Source organism: Chinchilla lanigera, unplaced genomic scaffold (genome assembly GCF_000276665.1).
Source record: "Chinchilla lanigera isolate Chin_1 unplaced genomic scaffold, ChiLan1.0 scaffold00044, whole genome shotgun sequence".
Classification (NCBI taxonomy): Eukaryota; Metazoa; Chordata; class Mammalia; order Rodentia; family Chinchillidae; genus Chinchilla; species Chinchilla lanigera.
The window spans coordinates 11,111,953-11,128,540 of record NW_004955445.1 but is presented as its reverse complement, the minus strand read 5'-3'; the positions used below and the strand labels follow the sequence as shown (position 1 = coordinate 11,128,540).

Below are 16,588 nucleotides of genomic sequence, written 5' to 3'. Positions count from 1 at the left end.
CCAGTGTGGGGGCTCCAAATCTTTCTAGCTTGTTCCAAAGCCTCCACACACGGAGCCTCAGGTCTCCTTCGCTTATCCTGGTCCTCGCAGATGTCTGGGTCCAGAGGAGGTAGGACTGGTCGCTCAGGCCTTCTGGCTGCGGCTCTCCCAGTCTCTGCTCAGACCTCTTCCCTCCCTCTTCCCAGTTCTCTCTCCTTCCCTTCTCCATCGGAAGAGAGGGGGCTGGAACCTAAGTGGAGGCAGCTGTTCCCAAGGCCATGGGAGGTGGGCAGGGACTCATTAACCAGCTAAAGACTTGGGCTGCAGGTCAACTCAGCCGACAGGCTGAGCCCAGGTGTGTTTTTGTTCCAGCTCAGGGAGCCATAGAGTGAGTGGGAGGGAGGGATGCCAAGGACTGTGACCTGGAAGTTGGAGGGTGGGGCAAGCTTGGGTTGTAGGTACCCCACGGGCTGTGTGTCTGGCTGGTGCTGTGGATGTTTGTGTGACATGAGTGTGCGAGTGGGATGAGTGTGTGTGTCTGCTGTGTACAACACAGCTTGCTGCAGTTGGAGCAGCAAAGGCTCGAGAGGCAGTTGCTCCGCCCTGGGTCTGAAGCCAGGTCCCCGCTGCCCCCAGACAAGTCATTTCCGTCTTTGAGCCTTAATTTTCTGCAAAACAGATGTTAATCCTACCGCGGGTGGTGTTGGGAGGACGAAATGCATAGCGGTGCCTCCTCGCTGAGTTCCAGGGAAATTACCCCACGAATGAGAACTATTGTCATTCTAATTGTGATTCAGAAACGCCTGGCGGGGAGGACACAGGAGTCCCCCCAACCCAGTGTGTGGCCGGTGTGTGGCGGAGTGGGAGGGAGGGAGAGAAGGGCGGGCACAGGGTAAGGATGTTGGAGCGCTCCGGCGGTCAGGAGGGAGCAGTGGCCTGGGAGGCCCTTCTTGGATTTTGCTCTCTGGCTTGTCATCTCATCTGCCAGGGGAACAGAGCAGGTGTGGGTGGGAGGGAGTAGTGTAAGAATACGCTATGTATGTGTGTGCACGTGTGTAAGCACGCATGTGTGTTTGCCCATGCGTGCAAGGGAGACTGGGGAGTGGGGGCTGGACGTGTTGCCCTGATGCCATGTGCCTAGATTTGGAACCTAGCTGTGTGACCTTGGGCAAGTCACCCAATCCCTCTGCTCTTCATTGTCTTTCTCTTAAAAATGAAGACAGTAACACCTACGTCACAGGCTGGTTGTGAGGCTACCAACCAAGCCCTCAGGGTAGCGGGGGCACTGGCTACAGGATACTGCTCAGTGCTCATTTTTATTGGGAGAGTCCCATGAAAGGGCTTTACCTTCATGGGCTCCTCAAATCACCCCAGGCACTCTCACCCTGCCTGCTTTATAGGCAAGGAAGCTGAGGCTCAGGGCAGCCGGGTAGTTTTCCCTGGGTCACAAAAGACTAATTAGTAGCACAGCCAAGTTCCCAGCCCATGTCTGTCTACAGCCCCAGGTCTAAGACCCCCGTAAGGCCCCACCCAGGTCCACCCGCTGCGTTCCATGCACTGCAGACAGCGCAGAACCCTGCTGATGTCAAGGTCAGGGTGGGGAAACTGGGTGGGCACTGCTGCCTGACTTGTGTGAGGGTGGGGATTTTTCCTACACAAATATATGCGTGTATAGCACATGGCCATAACAGACACAAAAGGCAGCAGGCTGATGCAGGCGCCCGCTTCCTGTGTGAGGCAGGGAACACAAACCAAATGGGGCAGCTTGCCCAGGCCGAATAGGGTGGAAGTCTCTTCCAATACAAAGCAGGCTGCCTGCCCCCACCCCATTTCTCTGCTCACGCCACCCTATCTGTGACTCTGTCCTCACCCACTTTAAGGCACATACTCAGAAGCCTGCACACAATGCCCGGAATGGCACATGTGGTTAGTACTGGGGAGAAAAATGGATGTCCAGACCACCAAGGAAAATGGTAGTGTACACTTTCTGCAGGCCTCCTATGTGCTAGGCATGACTCCTCCCTCCAACCCCAGACTTCTGAGCACAGAACATGGTGCATAGTAGATCTTTAACACATACAAATGAGGCAGGAACTATTATGAGGCCTATTTTGGAGACGGGGAAACTGACGCTCAAAGAGGTGCACCATGGTTTGCTCAAAATTCTGTCCCTGAGTTGGAATTTGAACCCAGGTCTTCTCTGACTCCAAAGCCCATACACTTTCTGCTGCACCCCACTGTGAAATGCCAGGTAGAAGTGCCGCGGTCACTTCCTCTGGTCCAGCGTGGACTCTGCTGGTTTTGATCTTTAAAGGTAGTTCAGGGTGGGGCCAGAGCTTTTCGGAACAGGGCTGGGCTCATAAAGGGCTGGTCCTTCTACAGGGTCACCTGCTTCAGACATCTGAGCCCTCTCCTCCTTCCTTCTGGAGCATCTTAAGGCTTCCTCCTGTCTGTAGGATAAAGTTCCACTTCCTCACCACATCCACAGCCTGTCCCCAAGTGCCTGTCTGTCCTCGCCTCCCACCATGCCTGATATGAGCTCATCCAGCACATCTCCCTACTCTGGAACTTAAACTCCTGGGCCTGTCTGTTCTGGTCACCTGCCCCTCACTGTGACTCCTCTGAGGAGACCCTCTCCCCGCTCCACGCCTCATTCTCCCTCACCTTTGTGCAGAGTTCTTGCTCCTCCCTGAAGCTCCCCAAGTGCCTGCCCCAGCCCAAATGAGGACTGTCACTGGATTTGCTCAAATAAAGCCCAGCCTTCCACTGGCCCATGTCTGACTCCTCTGTGGTCCAAGCACAAAGAAGCGCACAGTGCAAATATGGAAACTGCGCTGTTAGGGTTGGATCTGAAATGTCTCCTGAAGGCTCCTGTACTGAAGGCTTGATCCCAGATACTGAGGCAGGGCTGAGAGAGGTGCTGGATCATGATGGCACCAACCGCATCAAAGCATTCATCTGCATAGGCTGTTAGGAGGGGCAGCCTCGTTGGAAGAAAGAAGGCACTGGGGACAACTTTGAAGGTACCTAACCCCTGCTTCTCTGGCTCTTTCTCTCTGCTTCCTGGCTGCCATCAAGTGAGCACTTTCCTCCACCACACCCTTCCACCATAATGTTTCTTCTTTGCTTCAGGGCCAAAGTAATGGAACCAGGAGACCATGTACTGAAACCCCTGAAACCATAAGCCAAAATAACCCTCTCCTCTTAAACTGTTTATGTCAGATACTTTGTCCCAGCCATGAAATGCTGACTGACACATGAACGGACAACAAAGAGAGGAAGTAGCAGAGGTGAAAAGGCAGGGGGCTGGATTCAGGAAGCCATGAGCTACATGCCAGACCTTCCCCTTGGACCAGATGGCCTCAGGCAAGTCACTTCTCCTCTCTGACCCTCACTGTAATGCTTCCTGTGGGGTAAATGCAGTAATATGAGGCATTTTACACTCTCCCAGTGTAAAGGCTCTGGAGAGTCACTGCACAGTCCATTTCTGTCCTTCCCAGGTGCTGACTGTGCCCTGTGAACTGTGGCAGGTGACATCTCCTAGGACCCCACTTCACTTCTTCATGTCCAGGAACAAACCAGCTTCCTTCCTGTCTGCCACAGGACTGTTGCACTTGCTGATTCTTCTACCTAGAATGCCCTCCTGCACACCTCTGCCTGGCTGGCTCTGCTCTGATCGCAGCTCATTTCTTACGTCCCTGACCACTCAATCCAAAGTGGCTCTGTTACCCTATTCCTCTGTTTTCTTCCTAGCTCTTGTCAGTGTTCAACCATTTGCTGACTGTCTCCTCCCAGGAGAAGGCAAGCTCCAGGTGGGCTGAGCTCCTGTCTTATTATCTGCTTCCCAACTCCATGGACTACTCAGTGCCCCTTAGAACTTGGGTCCTCGGGGGCTGGAGATTTAGCTCAGCGGCAAAAGCGTCTGCCTGGCAAGTACAAGGTCGTGAGTTCGGTTCCCGGTACCGGAGAAAAACCAAAAAAAAAACAAAACAAAACAAAAAAAGAACTTGGGTCCTCCTGCCTGTTTCCATGTCTGTATCCCCATTCCAGGAACCTCATGCCAGTTCCAACCTTGGCTGAATCATCCCTGCATTCCCAGGCCTGGCTCAGGGCCACACAGAGGATGGGGAGCTGGGTAAATGTTTGTGGTGTTAAATTGGACCTGTCTCAAGCTCCTGGAGCTCAGCATCTGTGGAGCCCCAGGGAAGGGGCCAGCAAAGCAGATGAAAGCAGGCAGAAGCTGGTTTCAAAGCTGGCCCTTTTGGTGCTGATAAAAGGAGGGAGGCAGTAGGAAAGTGAAGGAGAGAGGGAAGACGACTGAGAAGGGATGCAGAACCACGGACAGGAGCGCTGACCACAGCTCCCACACCCCCACAGCCTGCCAAAGCTGCCCCCTCTCTGGGCCTCAGTGTCCAGACAAATGCAGGTGATAATGCCCTCCGTAAACAGGCCTGGGGCGTGGCCAGAGGCCAAGGCAGGTATTTCCAACCTGGACTGACACCCAGGTGGAAGAGAGATGAGGCATACCGAGGCAGGGCAGTTTGGACAGGGAGGGGCAGAAGCAGAGCAGACCTCCCAGCTTGGACAGTCTGTGAGCAACTTGGTCTGCCTGAGGCCCCACTAGCCTCGACCTTTTTGGCTCACTTCCCTGTCACAGTCTGCCCCTTTCTAGGCACAATGACTGCTTCCCTGCCCCATACATCTGCACAAGCTGTTCCTCCACCTGGAATGCCATTCTTACATTTACACCTGACTAGAGTCAGGTGCCCACCAGTTCAGTTCCTCCCTCCCCAGAAGGTCTTCCCAGATCCCTGGACCTATTTCCCAGTCTGAAAGCTGAGGGCGGTTAAGCAAGACGACATCTTTGTGTGCCTTCTCATCCAGGGCTGCCCTGTAAGGTTGCACAAGCTGGGTACTCAACAATTCCAAGACGGTTCAGACAGACCATGATGGAATGTTGTCCTCTGGAACTGTACAATGCAGAGAACCTTAAATTCACTTTCCCCTTCTCTCTCCTCAATGCCCAGCACAGAGCTAGACACAGAATCATCTCAGGAATTTCTTGCTGACTACCTACAGGCGTTCCAGGAAGGATCAGGGAGCCCCAGGGCCTCTTCCCCATCCATGTTACACTGGCAACCTGCTCACGCCTTGCGTAGACCCCTCCTCTGGATCAGTTTCTGCTACGACCATCCTGCCTCCTCGCCTACTGGACACTCAGACCCTGCGGCTCCGGGCCCTCCTGGCCAGGGACGCCACGGACCTCTCTCCCTGCCCTGCCTGTCTCTCCCCCTGCTTTTAGCTCTTCCCCTCCCTGGTGCTCTCTGCAAGGCTACCCTCCGTGCCGAAGCCTCCCCCTCAGCCTCGCCCCCTCTTGCACGTGCCCGGGTCTCCCTCCCCTCCCCTGCCCGTGGTCGGCCTCTCTGCCTCTCCAGCTCCACTTGCACATTTCACCCACTCACCACAGCCCCCATGAGTGTCCCTCGTGTGGGGCCCGGGGCCAGGCCCCGAGACACAGCGCGGAACCAATCAGGGCACCTCCCTCCTGTCATGGAGCTTCCCTTTGAGTGGGGAGGCAAACAGTGTCCCTGTCGCCGGAGAAACAGGAGGGGAGAGGTGCAGCAAGGAAAGCGGGGTGGGGACCACATTTTAGGAAGAGAAGCCACGGAGGCCTTGCTGAGAGCGCCAGACTTCTGAGCAGAGGCGGTGAGAGGCCCAAGCGTGGGGATGTCAGCGTGAGACCGTTTTCTGGCCGGCAGGCACCCGGGGCCCAGGAGGAGGTGAGTGCAGTGGATTTGGGAGCTGGGATGAGGCGGGGTGGTTGGAGCAGTGCGTGGAGGAGGTGGGGAGCGCACAGGAAGGGTTGCAGAGGTCATCAGGAGGCCAGGCCACGCAAGGTCAGAGGTCACAGAGGACTTGACACCATCCTGAGCCCGACAGGTGCCTTGGGAGGGTTTAAGCAGAGCAAGACCAGGCTAGCTTTAGCCAGGCCTGGTGGTACGTGCCTATAATCCCAGCACTCAGGGAGGCTGAGGCGGGAGGATTGAAAGTTCAAACCTGGCCTAGGTAATTTACTCTGTCTCAAAATAAAAAATAAAGAATTAAAAAGGCGGGTACAGTGTAAAGGCCCTGAGTTCAATCACCAGGACCAGTGCTGAAGAGACAGCACCTGTGTGGATTCTAGATTAGAAAGCAGCGAGGACAGAAGCAAGGAGACAAGGAGGGCCTCCGCAAGATCCCAGCCAGGGGCTCTGGAGGCCTGGCCGAGGGGCGGGGAGCATGGAGAGACGCAGCCCGGCTGTGGGCAGGCTTTGGTGAGGACCGGGAGGGACAGAAGAGGGCGGGGTGCCCCGAGAGAGGGGCCATAGAAGACATGGGGATGTGTTTTGCTTTCCCTTTTGGTGGAAAGACCAGGGGCTTGGTTCTGAACGCGAAGAGTCAAGGTGGCGGTGGACACTCCAGTGGGAGGTGCTGAAGGGCAGAGCCAGCGGGCCGCCCTGGATCTCTTTGCCTTCTGTCCCGCTCCTGTCCTGCCTCCCAGGTCTCCCACTCGGTGAAGGCTCCCTCTCTGCGTCGGGGCTCCCTGGCTCCCTGGTGCGCTCCTCCTCCTCCCTCCCGGCCGCCTCCCCCCTCTGCCCGCCATCGGTCGCGGGCCATGGCGCGGGTAGCAGGCAGCAGGCGTCGGCCCCGGGCGGGGGTCTCACCGGACGGGCCGGTTGGCGGCGTCGGGGTCCCGCGCCGTCACCACGCCGACCAGGGAGCCCACCTGCGCGTCCTCCTGCACCTCCAGGAGGCCGGAGGGCGGCCGGAACTCGGGGGGCTCGTCCACGTCGGTCACGGACACGCGCACGATCGCCTGGTCGCGGAACGTGCCCAGGTCTGCGAAGCGGGGGTCCACGAACTTGTTGAGGGCCTCCAGGACCACGGTGTGCACGGGCTGAGATTCAAAGTCCAGGCGCTGGGGAGGGAGCAGAGGACCGGTCAGCGGCTGGGGTTTGGTGGACAGTGACGCTGCCGGGACGACTGGGACACAGGAGGAGTGGGGCTGGCTCAAGGTCACCCCTCCTGACTGGGAGGAGGGTTCAGGATACTGAGGCTGCTCCTTGGAACTGTCAGAGTCTCAGACCAACCCTTTCCAGCTACACCAATACTTTCTGGCTAGGAACAAACAGTCGCTCTAGCTAGGTCGGAATGCCCAGACTTCTTGCTTCCTGTATAGCATATTGGGACATTCATTAATTTTTTTTAACAAACACAAAGCACTTATTATGTGTTAGTGCTTTAACTATTAACTCAGTTTCAACTATGATGCTTGTATTATTATCTCGTTTTACGCATGAGTAAAGGCATAACTTGCTCCAGAGTCAGTAGCAGAGCCAGGATTCAAACTCAGACAGCGTGGATCCCTAATCTGGGCACTCACACTGGGGGAGGAAAGGGGCTGGACGTGCAGTAACACACACCTGGGTTCTGATTCTGGCTCTGCTGCAGACCAGCTGTGGCTGGCATCCTAGTTAGCCTCTGGGGCCTCGGGTAACTGGAAGTCTGTCCTGGTACCTAGGAGGTGGTGGCTCATGGGACTTGCATCTGATGAGCTCGGCTGCCTTGTGCTTCCCTGGAGCCCTGGCTGAATGCACGCTGAGCTGTGCTCCTCATCAGGAGGTGCTGATGGGTGACTTCTGATGAATGAGCTCCCTGGCTGTGCATCGGCTCTGGCCAGCTGAAGACAGTGCTCAGAGCACAGAACTGCAGTGGCGGAGCTGTGGGCTGCCTGGTTGCATGGTGGAGGAGTTGTTATGCTGGCCAGAGACCCACAGATGGTGCCTCTGTGTACACGGTGCCCCATGTTTCTTAGACACCCCACCCTTCCTTCCCTAACAGCACAAAAGGCTATCTACCCCCTTCTATCCTATTGCCAGGGAAATGAGGATGCAGGGAGGCAGGCCGGGGCCTGGCCTAGGAGTGAGCGGTGGACTCTGGAACCAGGACATCAGTCAGGCGGGGCTCTGCTCCCTGCACCATCCTAGACGCCCACAGACACCTCTGGCCCTGAAACAGGTGGGAGCTGTCAGGAGCCAGGACAGAGCAGCTCTCAGTGCGAGAATCCCCAAGACAAGCTTTAAGCCTGATTCTGCCACTGTAGGATGCTGGGCTTCTCTGGACCTCCAATTTTCTATCTGTGAAATGTGCTCATCTTATACTACATATGTACAGAGAGCAAAAATATAATGCTTAGAAGGGTGGTTCTGGAGCCAGACCACCTGGGCATACCCTACTGGGCACGCATGGCCCTGGACAAGTTACTGAACCTCTCGGGGCCTCAGTTTTCTCATCTGAGTGGACACTGATAGCACTGCCGAGCCTGGTGTAGGGACTGAATGAGTTAATATGTGGGAAGCGGCAGAAGGGCACCTGGCCTGTGGTAAGCACTTTAGAATTGGCCACGACGTTATCATCCTCCAGGAAGGCACTGAGGGAACTGGGTACTTTCTCTGCTCTCCAACTCTCAAGGCAAGGTCAAGAGTGGGCCGGCGTGTGCTCGCGGAGTGAACACAGCGCCGCTGAGGGCAGACATCCCTATGGGTCCTAGAAGGCACAGCCCAGGTTGGTCAGAGCAGATCTAAGGAGGCAGATCCTGGCTGAATGGTAGGACGGAGAGCTGACAACAGCAGACAGTGGACCTCCCATCCCTGGAAGTATACAAGGGCCCATGACAACTTGTGGGCCAATGCAGAGGATTTCAGCCTCCCATAGGAAAGTGGGCTTTTGTGGAGAGTCTTAAAGGCCCGCACAGCCCCAAGTTACTGAGCCCCTGGCCAAATCCTGAAAGGTGGACTTTTGCTTCCTTATTTGACTTCCATCCCCTTCTCCTAGTAATGAGTGACTTTGCAGTTTCAGCTCTCTGTTTCCTCGGTCAGCCGGTGAGAAAGGCAGGCTGTTAGGAAGGACTCATCAGACCTGGGCACAAATTCCAACTCTGTCCCTTACAGATGAGATCTTGGGCATGGCTCTCTACCTGAGTCTGCTTTCTCACCTGTAAAACTGAGGATGAAGACCTCTCTTTTAGAGGAAAAGATGACGATTAAAGGAAATTATGTGTGAAGGGCCCGGAATGGAGTTGAAGTAGCTCATCACAGCATTGAAGAGCTTGGATTCAGATCTGAACTAAACCTTGGCTTTGACAAGTGGCTGTGCAACCTGGAATAAGTCACTAGTAAGCTTTCTGCGCCTCACTTTCTCACTTGGGAAAGGGGAATGGTACTATCAGCGCTTTCCCAGGTCGGCCCTGGGTGTCTGGAGACAGCTCATCCCTGGGGTGAAGTGAGGTGGGAGCCTTGGATCTCCTGGTACCTCCCTGACCCTGCTTCCCAGACCGGCCTCCCCCATCCCCCACCCCGAAGCAGCCGCACCTTCTGCACGACGATGATGGCCTCCTGAGTGTCGCTGTCCGTGGCGACCTTGAACACGTTGCCGCTGCTGCCGCTCTCGTCCTTAAGCTGGTAGGTCATGTCCGTGTTCTCGCCCACATCTGAGTCCTCGGCCTTCACTCGTCCTACAGCTGTGCCAATGGGTGCTGACTCCTGGATGCTGAACTGGTACATCTCTGCGGAGACACAGCCATGAGCAGGGAGGGGCAGCTGACCCCTCAGGCCCAGGGAAGGCAGGAGGGGCCCAGATGTTCACCCACGCAGGTTGAGGGGCATTATCTGCAAGGGGCTCCCAGCTTGGCCAGGCAGGGGGTAGGGCAAGCTCATCCTGTCCAGATGTTCAGAAGTAGTGCAAAGGGCGGGTCCTCACGCTGCCCCTTGGGTTATTTGCTGACTGATTTGTGAAAGTGCCCACAGCTCTCTGGGCCTCAGTCTCCCCATCTGCCCAGTGAGGGTTACAGAGGAGCATAATGATAAAGGCTGAGGCTCCAGACTGGGTCCTAGCTGTGGACCCTGAGACCTAGATCCCTCATCTGTAGAGTGGGAGCGAGGTGATGACGATGCCTGTGAAGTGCTCAAATAGCACCTGGCACAGGGTAGCTGCTCAATAAGCAGAGCAGATTGTATGAAAATGATAGGCCTGCGTACGACTTTTCTGCTAATGCTTGTGGTGTTTATTCCTTCGCTTCTGTACCTCTCATGTCCTAGACATCATGCAGTTCTGGCCTTGGGGTTCTGGCAACAAATAAAACAGCCCCAAATCCCAGGTCTCAGGTGCTTTCCTCTTAATGGAAAGAGAAAGGTATTAAACAGTGCCTTCAGGAAGAAAGCATGTCCAGTGGTGAAAGGGACTCAGGAGAAGAAGCAGGAACATGTGAGTGCTGAGGGGGTGCAGCACGGTTTTACACAGGCTAATCGAGAAAGGCCTCACCAGGGCTGGGGTCTGGCTCAGTGGTAGAGTGCTTGTCTGGTTGGCCAAAGGCCCTGAGTTTGATCTCAGCATCACACACACACACTCACACACACACACTCACAAAATGACCTCACCAGGAAGGTGACATTTGTGCACACATTTGAGGGAGCGAGTCAGCAGATACAGCGGTACCTCAGTTTAGTAACTCAATTTGTCTTACAATTTTGGGGAAGGTGGCTGTGTTTGTGTTTGTGTGGGGAAGATGGCTGTGGTCATCTTTGTCTCTGGATGCAGAGTTTGAATGGAAGCAAAATTTTGCTGAATGCTTTTGTTTGCGAACCTAATTGTTTGTGAACCTAATTGTTGCAAACGGAAGCGTTGGTGAACACTTAGTACTGTACTTGGGTGAGAGCTCACTAGACAGAGGAAGTAGCAGATGCAAAGGCCCCAGGCTAGTGCAGTGCCTGGCGCATTGGAAGAACGACAAGGTGGCTATCACGGCTGGAGGGAAAAGGCAGAGGGGAAACCAGGCGTGAGATCAGATGGATGCTGACAGCACCCTGCTCTCAGAGCGGAGCCAAGGTCAAGGTGAGGGTGGCTTGTTGAATGAAGCAGCCCAGGTGGAGCAAGGGCTATGGGGACAGTGATGTGTCTCCTGGGCCCTGCATACATCTGGATAACCCTGGTGTGGAGTGACTGCCTCTGATTCCCCCTCACACAGCAGCCAGGAGGCTCTTTCTAAAACCCAAGTTGAACAGGCCACTGCCTGCTTTAGTCCCTTCTGTAGCTCTCCACTGGCCTGGGGATGGAGCCACGGAGCATCCCCCCCGCCCCCCGGCCTGTCCAAGACCATGCCCCTGCCTGGTCCCAGCTGACGTCCTCTGCTCCAGGTTGGACTGCAGCCCGCTGAAGGGCTTGTGAGGCCTCGCTCACTTCCCGGTCGGCTCCTCTGCCCCTCTCCCTTCTCTCCTCGGTTCCCTGAATGCCACCTCTTCAGGACCTTCCCGCACCCCCAGGCCCTGCTCCTTGGAGCCCCAAGTCCACCCCCATGGAGGGGATTCTACATTTCGCCCTTGTGTTCAGTGTGTTCTCTCAGCATGGGTTTGGGGAGGCTGGACTGCTTATTCAGCGGGTGAGCTCAGGGCCTGGCCACACCATGCTGTCACACAGAGCACAGGTGTGAGGGGCAGTGAGTGTGTGAAAGCCCAGCAGGAGCCACCAGTGCACACCCATCAAAGTAGCACAGATTAAAGCTTTGACAATCCCAAGTGTTGGTGAGGGTGTAGTACAAGTGACACATACATTTTTTCCCCTGGGGGAGCCAGTTTGGCTTTATTTAGTAAAGCCTAGTACTCCATGGCCCAGTTCTGTATACACACCAGAGAAATGTGTGCAGATGGGCATTAGCAAACATGCTCAATGACGTCAAAACAGGATCCTTCATAACAGCCTCAAACTGGGGAAAAAAACCCAAAGGCCCATTCACAATAGAACAGACAAATGATGGAATACTATACATCAAGGAAAATAAATAGACCATGAATCTGAGGCTGGAAAAATAAAAGAAGGGAGGGCCAAAAAAAAAAAGAAGAATTGAAATGTGTTCTGTATGTGTACCAATTCCCTATAGTGAATGTAATCATTATGTACTGCAAACATGTACTAATAAGAGTAAAAATTTTTTTAAGGGAAAAAGAAAACAAGTAGCTCTACAAGCAATGGTGTGAGTTCATACACATAATTTTGAGAAACAAAAAAAGCAAGTCAGAAAACAATTGTATTATATGATTCCACTTATGAGAGGTTCAAAATTGGATGAAATTAGACTATAATGTTTGCAATGCACACAGGAGCAGACTCTAAAAAGCAGCAAAGCAATGCTGGAAAAAGCGCGTGGTAGTTAACACTGGAGGGGGGTTGTTACGGTCGGGAAAAGGCACAGTGGGGCTTCTGGGGTCCTGGCTGGTAATTACCAGAGTGTTTACTTTATAATTTATTTGTTAACTGGACATTTTTAGTTTCTGCCCTTCTGTTTGTGTGCTACATTGCGCAATAAAGAAATGAGAAAGGAATGAATGAAGAAGCTTGTCTGGGGCCCTAGCCTCCTCCTCTATGCTCTGCAGCCCTGTTCCAGCTCAGAGCCTGGCAGGCTGCGGCAGGGGCTGGGTGGGTCCCCCCAGCGTGGTGCTTCCGAGCCTCCCCATGAGCAGGAGGGACCGGCTGGGAGTGGGGGCCGAGGAGCAGCTGCTGAGCTGCGCTTCTTGGTGCTGCTGGTGTGGGGCTGCCCGGCAGGCCCTGCTCAGCCCGCTCTGTCTGGGCTGAGGCGCTGGGCCTCATGATGCTGTGCACTCAGCTAAGGGATTGGATCCCCTTATCTCGCGGGGGTCAGTCCCCTGTGGCGGGGCCTAATGTGAGAGCAGCAGACCTCAAGTAATGACTCGCCCGATAGGAATCAGCCCAGCTCCCAGAGGCATTTAGTCTCTGCCAGCCTTGGCGGCTTCCCCGGCAGCAGCGCGGGTCTGGCTGGGCTGACGGGGAGGTGGGGGCCTGGGCCACAGAAGCCCCCATCCGCCACTGTGCCAGGAGAGGCAGAAGGTGGAGGGACATGCCGATTCAGGAGCACAGACTCCCGCCCTCCAGGCCCGGAGGAAGAGGGCCGCACCGGTTGTCAGGGTCCGTCTCTCCAGGCACAGCCACGTCTGCCTGGGTGTGGTGGCCGCTGCCTCGGGCCCTCTGCCTATGAGCCCCACCCTGACACACATTTCTCTCGTCAAGCTTGGGTTGGGGGTACCTGGCTGTGCAAGCTTCCAGGGCCAGGGAGGGGTCGGGGGCTGGCGGGGGCAGGGGCTCACCCTCTACAGGAAGCAAAGGGAGGGAGCTCACTGGGCTCCTGAGCCGGTGCCGCTGGGGTGGGGGGATGGGGACTTCCTCTGCAGGAGGCCTGGCTGGAGGAGGGCTGGGGGTGAGTGGACACCCTGGGTGGGCAGACAAGAGACGTGGGCGTCCCTCTTGAGGTGAGAAGCTTGAGGGAGCCTGGGCCTGTGGGGTGCTTGGGTGGGCAAACAGACAGACACACAGACGTGGCCTTGCTCTTGGAAGGCCTCACTCACTCTGCGGGAAGCGAGGTGGGTTGTCGTTGACATCGGTGACCACAATGGTGACGGTGGTGGAGCCCGAGAGGCCCCCCAGCTGCCCCGCCATGTCTGTGGCCTGAATCACCACCTCGTAGCGCTCTTGGCTCTCGCGGTCGAGGTCAGGCACAGCGGTCCGGATCACGCCTGTGGGTGAGGCAGATGCGGGAGGGTGGGGCAGGGCGGGGAGATTGAGAGGGTTGGCGGGTTGAGGGAGGGTAAGGAGAGTGAGGGAGGAGAAACCTAGCCCTGCTCCCAGTCTCTGAGGGGACCCCTGCACCCCTGCTGAGCTGCAGGCTGGTTCACGTTCGGGAGGATGTCGATGACGCAGAAGATGCTGGTGTGAGCAGAGTCTGGCAGGGCTCAGTGGCCACTCCATGCTCGTGGAGGTCACTCAGAGATAACCCACGTGCACGTACTCACACTCAGATGCACTCCTAAGCACACATGCATGCACACTGACACTCCTCGCACATACACACTCGTATAACCATCACACGTGCTGTCAAGTACGCAGCCCCTCCCCCACACACTCAAGACATTCACGCGCAGAGCGGTGCCCACTGACAAATGCCCCACACATGCTCTCATACACGCCTTCACAGGCACAGACACAGCACAGCAAAGGTAAGGGCCATCTGGTTCACTAAGCAGAGGCCTGCAGAAGAGAACTTGCCACTGTGTGGCACCCTCACTTTGGGGCCCCCGTTTCCCCCCTGGTATTGTCTGGGTGAACCTGGCCTCTGTGTGATGCACCCGTCAGTAACGCTCGGTGCAGAGTTGGTATGGAGTAGCAGCCCACGGAGCATCTAATGAAGTGGACACACTCAGCTCCACGCTCGGTGCACTCACCACAGTGTCACACTCACACACCCATGCGATAGTGTGCACACTTGTGAACCACATACGTAAGAACACACACACACACTCACAGCTGCTGCCACACTTTCCTACCCACAAGCATCCCGCTCTATGATCGAATCATTCCCCATCCTGGGACCCAGCCCGGCCCCCACCTGGCCCAGCATCCTCTGTCCAGGCACCAGCTAATTGTGGAACAGACAATCCTCCAGGCTGCTAATGGGAGTGGGGGAGGGAGCAGAACGGGGGGACTGCAAGATTCATCCTGCCGAGGGAAGGCCAGGCTTCCTGTCTCTCTGCCAGCGGAAGAGTGGGGAGGGGGAGTAGACAAGGTGTCCAGAGCTTTTCCCAACACCCACTCCAACCTGCTGAGCGCCAGGTGGTGACAGGTGGCGCCCTGGGCCTAGGCGCCAGGTGGAGTCATGCACCAGTAGCCCCATGATGCGCCCCATAAAACCCAAGCTCTGACTCCTGATGTCCCCAAACAGTCCCTGGATTCCAATAAAGATGATGGAACGGGAGGAGAGGCAGTAGTGCATGTGTGTATGTGTGTGGGGGAGGTGGGGGCCTGCAGCATGCATAGTCCTGCTTTTGGGGGTCACACGGAGACAGAGAACAAGCATTCTGTCTAATCAAGGGTCGTACAGACCCTTACCCACAGCCTTTTGTGGCTCTGCAGTAGGGACCTCCCGTGCCCCACCCCATGCCATGGCTGGTTTTCTCACAGATGGAGGAGGCTGCAAAACTGCCTTGATTTTCTTTTTTGTTTCTTTTCTTTCTTTCTTTTTTTTTTTTTTTTTTTTTCACACAAGGTTTCACTATGTAGTTCAGGCTGACCTTGACCTCACTGTGTAGCCCAGGCTGGCCTCGAACTCATAGCGATCCTCTTGCCTCAGCCTCCTGAGTGCTAGGATTACAGGCGTGTGCCACCACGCCCAGCCAAGCAGACAGTTTTGAGATAAATCCCAGACCTATCTTTTTTTCTGGCCATGTGATTTTGGGAAAATCCCTTTACCACTCTGAATCCGTTTCCTTATCTGTAAAATGAGGATAGCCACAATACCTACTTAAAGGACAAGATTTTTCAAACTTAGCACAAGTGACATTTTGGGCAGTGCCATTCTCTGGTGTGTGTGTGTGTGTGTGTGTGTGTGTGTGTGTTGGTGTGTGTTGGGGGCTGTTCAAAACATCCTTAGCATCTATACCACATGATAGTACATTCCTTACCCTGAGTTCCAAAAATGCCTCTAGACATTGCCAGACAGACCCTGGAGTGAAATTGCTTGACAATCAGCTACAAAAACCACACATGATACTCACAATAACAAACGTTTATGTACATTTACTTTGTGCCTGACTTTATTCCAAGCACTTTAGGTGAATTGCCTCATTTAATCCTTTCAACAACCACTAGGAGGAAGATCTGTGACTCAACCCATTGCAGGTGAGGAGACAGTGGCACAGTGGGGCCAGGTACCTTGGCCAAGGTCACACGGTAGAAAGCACCCGACCAGTATTCAAATAGGCACTCCAGCATCAAGAGTCCACATTTGGAACCGCCCACAAGGCCCCATAAGAAGCTCCCTACCTAGCTCCCTCATAGCTCTTGATGCGAGGGGGAAGGCCAGGCCTCTGACAGAGGGATGTGGCTCCTGAGGTGTCCTCCTTGCTGTCCTCTCTGCTGACCGGGCAAGCTGTTTTCTCAGTCCTGTAGTAAGCCCCCTGGCTGCTCCCTAGTGCTGTCCCGAGATGCTGGGGATGGGAAAGGTGCCCTGCTGGGCCTCTGCTGGTCTCCTGGCTGAGCCTTTGCAGCTCTGGACCACAAGGGTTGCACTGGGAAGGGGGTCTGTCACATCCTCTGCCCTGGAGGTAGGAAGGAAAGCAAGAACATAATGGGGAGAGAGATGTACGGGACAGAAAGAAAGACAATGACAGAGAGTGACAGAGAAGAAAAGAAGCCCTGGAGAAAGTGACAGAGAGACACAGTGAGGGACAGGGACTGGGACAGGGCCTAGAGACGCACATGGAGACCCAGAGGGAGGGGAGAGAGGCAGGCTGGAAGAAGAGGTGATGGGGAAGGAGAGGGAAGGAGACCCAGTATGACAGAAAAAGAGAGAAGGGAAGGAAGAGGGACACTGGCAGGGAGATATGCAGGAAAAAACAGTAAGAAAGAGCCCAACAGACACAGCAATCTGGAGGAAGAGAGAAGGAAAGAAAAGAAAAGGGGGCAAAGAGCAAGGGAGACAGAGTGAGCGCACATGCGCAGACAACATGGT

At 55.2% G+C, this 16,588-nt stretch overlaps 1 protein-coding gene across 1 annotated transcript in view; it reads right to left on the bottom strand.

Moving 5' to 3' along the window:
• Cdh22 (cadherin 22, type 2) overlaps nucleotides 1-16,588 on the bottom strand; it is a gene marked incomplete at its 5' end in the record, with an annotated part of 67,424 nt that overhangs the window by 23,331 nt on the left and 27,505 nt on the right. The window contains 3 exons of the mRNA XM_005392577.1: nucleotides 6,684-6,937; nucleotides 9,390-9,583; nucleotides 13,431-13,598. Of these exons, the coding sequence (XP_005392634.1) occupies nucleotides 6,684-6,937; nucleotides 9,390-9,583; nucleotides 13,431-13,598 (616 nt within the window). The remainder of the gene's footprint in view (nucleotides 1-6,683; nucleotides 6,938-9,389; nucleotides 9,584-13,430; nucleotides 13,599-16,588) is intronic.